Source organism: Aureococcus anophagefferens (genome assembly GCF_000186865.1).
Source record: "Aureococcus anophagefferens unplaced genomic scaffold AURANscaffold_26, whole genome shotgun sequence".
NCBI classification, from domain to species: domain Eukaryota; class Pelagophyceae; order Pelagomonadales; family Pelagomonadaceae; genus Aureococcus; species Aureococcus anophagefferens.
In genome coordinates, this window is record NW_008705586.1 from 76814 (window position 1) to 86054 (window position 9241).

The 9241-nt window shown below is 60.0% G+C and overlaps 1 protein-coding gene across 1 annotated transcript; it reads left to right on the top strand.

Moving 5' to 3' along the window:
* Nucleotides 1-726: 726 nt before the first annotated feature.
* AURANDRAFT_10893 (hypothetical protein) lies at nt 727-7288 on the top strand (the record flags this gene model as incomplete). The annotated part of the gene is made up of 2 exons (XM_009042035.1): nt 727-837; nt 6533-7288. Coding segments are annotated over 2 exons (867 nt in total), but the record flags the coding sequence as incomplete, so codon positions are not given.
* Between the last annotated feature and the right edge of the window lie 1953 nt (nt 7289-9241).

Sequence of the window (9241 nt, forward strand, 5' to 3'; positions counted from 1 at the left end):
CCCCCTCGGACCTACCAGGTCGCGCCGCGTCTCCTGAAAGGTCGCGTCACGACCTAAAAGAACGGCGACTCGAAAGGTCGGTTTCGTCAGATCGGCAGCGACCTGAAAGGTCGGCGACTAAAAAGGTTTCGCCAGGCAGGCCCGGGGACGGCTCCTTGAGGGCAGGTTGCCCCGCTGCAAGAAGCCCGTGCGGCCTTCAAGATGCCGCATTACGACCGGCCCCACCTACCAGAACAAACGCGTTTAACTAGCGAGACCCGGCGAGTCAGATTCCTAAATGACTTGCTAATGGACTTAACGATCAAAGGACCTAAAAGTAGCAAACGCGTTGGACTTGGAGAAATATTCCGTATGAACCGTGGAGAAATAAAGTACAAGGGGGGAGAGGAGGGGCCTATACTACAACGGTACAGTACGCTACTCTACTACTACCCGACTACTATGGAGGTATTTTACCCTCAGCCTGACTCCTGACTAGGGTATGGTAGTAATTAGTTAGTAGACTACCTACTCAAGCAGGTAAACTAATCTCGGATCGGGGCTCTCTGTCCTCAATCGCTGGAGTTAAGTGAGTAAGAAAGAAAAGGAGCAACGTCATGGAAATCCAGATACGTATCCTAACATCATGGCGTGGAACCGAACAGGAGCGACTCTACGCCCTCGAGAAATGCGAAGACCACGGCATAGGCTGAACGCCCCGCCGACGACGACCCTGACTGGAACTACTCAGTCCCGACTCAGTTCGACCTGAGTACGACCGCGGCCCCCGGGGCCCGCCCCCGACAACCACCCCAAACGGCAGCCCCAGCCACTGTGACCCCGAATATGGACGCCTCCGTCCACCACGCCTCCCAGGGTAGGCTAAGTGTGATTGTTGTCTCGATCATCCCCGGGAAATCCAGCGATCCGCAGCCGCCCCCCATACTGAGACTGAGTCGGCTCAGTAGGCTCAGTATGAGCCGCCGCGACCGGCCGCGCGGCGGCCCGGAAGAGGCCCCACTCAACCCCGCTTCGCACCCGCCGCCGCCCCACGGACCCTACGGGCTCCCTGGACAGAGGTAGCGCCAGGCGCGAGGCTCTTAAGGGCGACTAAGGGGAGGGCCAAGTCGCAAACTCAGCTTCGTTGGGTTTCCCGTGTCCAGGTGGGTCCCAAACTAGGCCGCGTCATATTTCCCGCGGGTTATAAGCCTCCACTTTATTCCAGTAAGCCCCGCGGCCGCCGAACTTCCCGTGGGCCTTTGCTCTACGGCACGTGGCAGGGGCTGCAACTAACGTGACCTGCGATTGGAATTCGCACGAAGGCTAAAGTTCATGGATAGAATGCACTGAAGTCTAAATCTCAGGTGGCGGGTCAACAGGCTTCATGGCAAAAGTCGCAAAACTAGGGACGGAGTGGGATATTTTCGGTGCGCAAATAGTCATGGCGTCGCCAGACTTCCGCGCCGCTGGGTTTGGCATTGATCGCATTGGGGGAGGGGCCATCATGGCAGCGAGCGGATCGACGGACATTGCAGGGCTGGAACTAGAACGCCTGGGCAGTGCCACCACAGCTGTTTGAGAGATCTTCAGCTCATTAACTTCGGAGGATAGTGCCGCAATTGTTGGCGGAACTTTGGGGGGTCCTGCTGGCGGCCCTTCGATTCTGGGATCTGTTACATTGCCATCTGCATCTGGGAAGACCCAGCGCTTGAGAGTCTTGTCGTAATATGCCTCCATTTTGGCCGATGTGTCATCGAGGCTTACCTGCTTTGCATCGGGGTAAAGAACAGATGCAATTTTTCGACGAAACCAGCCTGGCTTGGCATCGAGAGACGCATCCTTGCTAGGTACCTTGTTCTTTTTCCGTGTCCCCACGTTCGGCCCTTGCACTGAGCCCTCCAGGGCCGATGGTGGTTTACCGTCAACCATCATCTCCTGCGGTACAGCCTTGGTACTAAAAGCATCCGGCTCGACGTCGGGAGTGGGTACTTGTGTTTGCTGACTCGTGGATGATACTGAGGACGATTGCAAGCACTTGGATGTCGCGGGTCGCGCGGAGCATGGCATTTTCTCAGGTGCTTTCTGTGGGAAGAGCTGATGAGAACCATTCCTTGTACCTGTTCTCGTGTGATGCTGGCTGAAGTCCGCCGTTTGCTGCGTTTCAGTTGATTCTGACGAATGCTGGTCCTCGGTCGACGATGATTGTACCATCCCAGACCCAGAGATCACTGTTGGCAATTGTCGGTCTAAAATAGCAGCTTCGCTTAGATGACCTGCATCGCGGTCTAACAGAAGCGACCTCTGACATGTAGGCTCGTGAGACTTAGAGTGAGAGCAATTGGGCTGGGAGATCTTAGGGGTGACAACAGGAGTAGCATCGAGCATAGGGACACTCCGAATGCTGTCGCCTTGCGCGCGGGAAAAGTTAGGGTTTTGTGGGCTCGTGACATCCTTACAAGACATGCCTTTCTGGGTTACTTTAGTAGAGTCCTCACATGCCGTTAGAGCGGTGAGTGTATCACCCGCCCATGAACCTATCTTCCCTAGGACAGAATTGCTTAGACTGCTCGGGGTTTCAGCTTTATGAGGTTGCTGTGACTCAATAGCTCCATGACCAACAATGCGGTCTTCGAGGACGGCCAGAGCATTGAGGAGAGAGCGGCATGAAGTTGCAATGGGAGAAGATTGTGCGACCTGGTTTCGTCCGTCAACGCTAGTGGAACCCTGATGCGAGCAGGTCCCGTTGGCTGTGCTTGCTGCGCGAATGGCGCCACAGATTGCCCAGGCGGGGTTGAACTGGCCAACATCACAAAGAAACTCAGCGTGTAAAAGCCGAAAACGGCCAGCATTGTGATTTGTTAGTCCACCTCGGAGCCCCAAGGCAAAGTCGAGAACTTCTGTCCTGCGCATCGCAGAGATAATATGCGCAAAAGAGGCTCGCTGTGTGCTATCAGCATGACACCAACCCAGAAGAGCGACCCGATTCATTGGCGTCGGTGACCTGAATGGTTGCTCACCAGCAAGCATGTAAGCAAGGTGGGCAGCGCAAGCACCCAACGCGCCAAATTCAGTGCTAAGCTCATCACCCAACTCCCCAATCACGTTGGAAGTCTTCCTAGGCAGAACGCTCGCATAGGCCAGAGCTGTTGCGAGGACTGTGCACCAACGCTCACCTAGCTTCCTCTTCCGAAGCTCGTCGCCGGGGGGCGCGTCAGCGCTGTCATAGAGTACGCGTCTCCTTGAGAGGTTCCGAGCCGATGGGCATTCTGTTGATGAGGCGATAATTCTGAGGCAGGTGTGCGTCGCTGACCAAGGCTCAACTTCAAAGTCCAAAAATCGTCGAAGTACGGACTCACGCACGGTGCCTCGATCATCAATTGCATCAGCAAGCGCTAGGGCAAGGGCCCAGGATCTGCCATCGATTGCAAGATTGATCGCCTCCATCGCGTTGCCCTCGGCAAGGAGTGACTCGATCTCGCCGACAGCTGTAAATGATGTGGAGTGGAGTGACTCAAGGGATGAGCTGTTGTAAACCATCGATGGGACGGGCGCCTTGCGTGCTGAACTCAGGTCCGGAGCAGCCATGTTAAGAAGAAGAAGACGCACACGAGCGTAATGATCCGTATTTAAATCGTGCTTGTCCTTTCCCTTAGGATCAATTCGAGCCACGAGCGTTTGATCCTTAAGCAAGGCAACAAGGAGAGCGTGTATTGATGCCCACAACACGGTACAAGTTTTTGTTCGACCCAAGAGCAAAGAATTTTGATTATTTAAACTGCATTCAGAGAATTCAACACACTTGGCTGCGAAGCCTCGCCAGTCTTGGCCGCTTGGAAGGGAGACGAAGCCCCTGGCTGAGAGCAATGGGTAAGGGAGTGTCGCACTGCTTTCAGCGCACGATCCACCCATAAGCAGAATTTCCTCAGTGTCAAGATTTTGTAATCGACCTAGCAATACTGGGCGTTTATACTTGGATGCTCCAGAATCACAATCAAAACCAGCTGTCGAAAAGAACGGAGCAACTAGGCGAAGATGCGACCCCACGGTCGCACTTCGGCCCCCAAAGCCGAAGGAAATGCTTGCACAGCGCGGCTTCAACCAGCGGTCCAGCCGCGCATTGAATGATGTCACATGCTGAGAATCAAATCCGTCGGCAAAAAGAGCAGAGTCAGAGTCAGAGACTCTTTCGATAAGATCGTCGGATCGTAGTGGCTCCTGTCCACATTGCGATATGATCGAAGGATCCACGAAGTAATGCTCCTGGGATGTCACAGACCGCCCGAGTTGGCCTCTCGCGACTCCGTCTTTACCAAATGACGCTCCGCTGAAAGGGGCAACCTCTGACTCGCCAGCTTGACCGAACGGATCCCCGCTGACAGGCGCCCCCTCGGACCCAACCGCCAGCCCAAACTCGCCATTCGCCCCAGCCTGGCCAAACGGCGCGCCACTGAAAGACGCCTGCTCTGACCCACCGACTTGGCCGAACGGCGCTCCGCTCAAACGCTGCTCCTGCTCTGAGCCGCCGGCTTGGCCAGACGGCGCTCCGCTCAAACGCTGATCCTGATATGAGCCACCGGCTTGCCCGAACGGCGCTCCGCTGGAGGCCTCCTGCTCGGACCCGTCCGCTTGCCCGAACGGCGCTCCGCTGAAGGCATCCTTCTCTGAGCCACCGGCTTGCCCGAACGACGCTCCGCTGAAGGCCACCTGCTCGGACCCACCCGCTTGGCCGAACGGCGCTCCGCTGAAGGCCTCCTGCTCTGAGCCACCGGCTTGCCCGAACAGCGCTCCGCTGAAGGCCTCCTGCTCGGACCCGCCCGCTTGGCCGAACGGCGCTCCGCTGAAGGCCTCCTGCTCGGACCCGCCCGCTTGGCCGAACGGCGCTCCGCTGAAGGCCTCCTGCTCGGACCCGCCCGCTTGCCCGAACGGCGCTCCGCTGAAGGCCTCCTGCTCTGAGCCACCGGCCTGCCCGAACGGCACTCCACTAAATGCCACCTGCTCGGACCCACCCGCTTGGCCAGACGGCGCTCCGCTCAAACGCTGATCCTGCTCTGAGCCACCGGCTTGCCCGAACGACGCTCCGCTGGAGGCCTCCTGCTCGGACCCGCAGGCCTGCCCGAACGGCGCTCCGCTGAAGGCCTCCTGCTCGGACCCGCCCGCTTGCCCGAACGGCGCTCCGCTGAAGGCCTCCTGCTCGGACCCGCCCGCTTGCCCGAACGGCGCTCCGCTGAAGGCCTCCTGCTCGGACCCGCCCGCTTGCCCGAACGGCGCTCCGCTAAAGGCCTCCTGCTCTGAGCCACCGGCTTGCCCGAACGGCACTCCACTAAATGCCACCTGCTCGGACCCACCCGCTTGGCCAGACGGCGCTCCGCTCAAACGCTGATCCTGCTCTGAGCCACCGGCTTGCCCGAACGGCGCTCCGCTGGAGGCCTCCTGCTCGGACCCGCCGGCCTGCCCGAACGGCGCTCCGCTGAAGGCTTCCTTCTCTGAGCCACCGGCTTGCCCGAACGGCGCTCCGCTGAAGGCCTCCTGCTCGGACCCGCCAGCTTGCCCGAACGGCGCTCCGCTGAAGGCCTCCTGCTCTGAGCCACCGGCTTGCCCGAACGGCGCTCCGCTGAAGGCCTCCTGCTCGGACCCGCCCGCTTGCCCGAACGGCGCTCCGCTGAAGGCCTCCTGCTCTGAGCCACCGGCTTGCTCGAACGGCACTCCACTAAATGCCACCTGCTCGGACCCACCCGCTTGGCCAGACGGCGCTCCGCTCAAACGCTGATCCTGATATGAGCCACCGGCTTGCCCGAACGGCGCTCCGCTGGAGGCCTCCTGCTCGGACCCGCCGGCCTGCCCGAACGGCGCTCCGCTGAAGGCTTCCTTCTCTGAGCCACCGGCTTGCCCGAACGGCGCTCCGCTGAAGGCCTCCTGCTCTGAGCCGCCGGCTTGCCCGAACGGCGCTCCGCTGAAGGCCACCTGCTCTGAGCCACCGGCTTGCCCGAACGGCGCTCCGCTGAAGGCCTCCTGCTCGGACCCGCCCGCTTGCCCGAACGGCGCTCCGCTGAAGGCCTCCTGCTCTGAGCCACCGGCTTGCTCGAACGGCACTCCACTAAATGCCACCTGCTCGGACCCACCCGCTTGGCCAGACGGCGCTCCGCTCAAACGCTGATCCTGCTCTGAGCCACCGGCTTGCCCGAACGACGCTCCGCTGGAGGCCTCCTGCTCGGACCCGCCGGCCTGCCCGAACGGCGCTCCGCTGAAGGCTTCCTTCTCTGAGCCACCGGCTTGCCCGAACGACGCTCCACTAAATGCCACCTGCTCGGACCCGCCAGCTTGCCCGAACGGCGCTCCGCTGAAGGCCTCCTGCTCTGAGCCACCGGCTTGCCCGAACGGCGCTCCGCTGAAGGCCTCCTGCTCGGACCCGCCCGCTTGCCCGAACGGCGCTCCGCTAAAGGCCTCCTGCTCTGAGCCACCGGCTTGCCCGAACGGCACTCCACTAAATGCCACCTGCTCGGACCCACCCGCTTGGCCAGACGGCGCTCCGCTCAAACGCTGATCCTGATATGAGCCACCGGCTTGCCCGAACGGCGCTCCGCTGGAGGCCTCCTGCTCGGACCCGCCGGCCTGCCCGAACGGCGCTCCGCTGAAGGCTTCCTTCTCTGAGCCACCGGCTTGCCCGAACGACGCTCCACTAAATGCCACCTGCTCGGACCCGCCAGCTTGCCCGAACGGCGCTCCGCTGAAGGCCTCCTGCTCTGAGCCACCGGCTTGCCCGAACGGCGCTCCGCTGAAGGCCTCCTGCTCGGACCCGCCCGCTTGCCCGAACGGCGCTCCGCTGAAGGCCTCCTGCTCGGACCCGCCCGCTTGCCCGAACGGCGCTCCGCTGAAGGCCTCCTGCTCTGAGCCACCGGCCTGCCCGAACGGCGCTCCGCTGAAGGCCACCTGCTCGGACCCGCCCGCTTGCCCGAACGACGCTCCGCTGAAGGCCTCCTGCTCGGACCCGCCCGCTTGCCCGAACGGCGCTCCGCTGAAGGCCTCCTGCTCTGAGCCACCGGCCTGCCCGAACGGCGCTCCGCTGAAGGCCACCTGCTCGGACCCGCCCGCTTGCCCGAACGACGCTCCACTAAATGCCGCCTGCTCGGACCCGCCCGCTTGCCCGAACGGCGCTCCGCTGAAGGCCTCCTGCTCTGAGCCACCGGCTTGCCCGAACGGCGCTCCACTGAAAGCCGCCTGCTCGGACCCGCCGGCTTGCTCGATCGGCGCTCCGCTGAAAGCCGCCTGCTCGGACCCGCCGGCTTGCCCGAACGGCGCTCCGCTCAAAGGCTGCTCCTGCTCGGGCCCACCCGCTTGGCCAAATTGCGCTCCACTGAAAGGCTCCTGCTCTGACCCACTGGCTTGGCCAAACGGCGCTCCGCTCGAATGCTTCTCCCGCTCGGACCCGCCCGCTTGGCCAAACTCCGCTCCGCTGAAAGGCCCCTGCTCGGACCTGCCGGCTTGGCCGAACTCGCTTTCCGGTCTACCGGTTTGACAGAATGATGCTCTCCCGAAACAAGGTTCCTTTAGCGAGTTTCTTGACGAACTACGCTCTACGTTCACAAGAGCTTGAGGTTTCGGGGAAAGTGTTTCACGTGAACTCGCTTGCATAGTACACGGAATAGTTAGATGCGGTTTACCGTCCACTTCGGGTCTTGCCATCTTTCTTTCATTGCTGGGGGATCGAACGATTTTATCGAAAGAAGCTTCGCTCGCCAAGATTGTTGAATTCCCACGCATTGACTCGAGGTTAGCTTCGCCATTTGCATGCTGACCTGGATGGCCATTTGTACTGAATGGTTCTGTTTCCAGACCCCCGGGTGGGCAAAATGCACGTTGCTTGCTGCATGCTTCCTTATCAGAACTTTCACAGAACGCAGCATAGTCTGAATCGCAATGCGTCTCAGGGGTACGATGGGGGTCTGGTGGTTTTAGCCGCAGCACCACGCGCTGCTGTTGGTTTTTCGGGGGACTGCCTTGTTGCTGCTGGTTGGTCGGGGGACTGCCTTGGCGTTGAATAGGGTGAGTTACCATACCGTGATCAGGTGTCAATACTACCGATAAGGAAGACAGCTCTGATACTGTCGTGTTCTCACGTGCTGTTGTTGGAGCTGTGTGCTGGCGCTGCGAACAGTGTCCTGTGCGATCATCACGGACAGACTGATTGGGTCTAGGGTTTCCAACCTCGAAGACGTCCTTATTGGCACCAGTTGTGGGTGTGCTCGGCCGTGAGCTAGATCGAGAACCTGGACGAGATACTGGTCCATCGATGATGGCAGACACGTTCAAAGGTCCACGGTAATCACGGAGCGCGGTTTCCACACTCACCGCTTCCTTGTAAAGAACAAGTGCTGTGCGTTCCTTGACCCGGACGGTTGAAACTATCCCGAAAAACCCAAAAATCTCCCTCAGGCGCTCAACCTGAGGCGCGTCGCCGATCCACTGCACCTTGATGGACCTGGCTCGGAAGGATTTGATCGTAGCTTCGCGAGCTGGGGATTTAATCGCGGACATGACGGCTCGAGCTTTTAAGTGCAGGGGTATGCAGCGAAAAGCGCTACTATTGTACGACAGCCGTAGCACACCTAACCAGAGTCGCGACTTGCTGTAAATGAGTGGTCAAAGCAGCTGCAACATGGGGTCAATGGAGCCTATGAACCACCCGTCCTGGCCGATCGGCAGCTGGGGTGCTTCTCAGCCACGACCTCCACAAGGTCTAAATTTTATGATCGAGCGCCAAAACCACCAGTTTGCTCGAGCTCGAGATCGAAACTGGCCGATAGAGCCAGAACATGTACGAGCGCTACGGCGACCGCGCCAAAGAATTGGCCTTCAGCGGCAGCCACCTCGGCATCGCCATCGATGTTGCCGCCTACACGCTCGGCGCCAAGTGGATCGAGCGCCACTTTACTAAAGATCGCACCTGGAAGGGCACGGACGTTCCCACGGGGCAAATTCGCCTGCGCCGCCGACTATAGCGAGGTCTACGCGCTCGAACCGTTGGAGCAGCTTCAGTCGCAGTACTACTCGACCAGCCTGAGAACGGTGCGCATCCTGGTCATCGTGTCCGTTCGACACGCAGTATTCGAGCTCGACAAGGAGGAGTCGCAGGACGACTTCATACCCGTGTTCGAGAACTTCTTCTTATCATGCGCCGACGGCGTCGACCTCAAAGCGCCACAACAACTGGCGAGGAACCGAGCAAGCAAGGAAATACATCAGCGAACTGCTCGACAAGAACGGC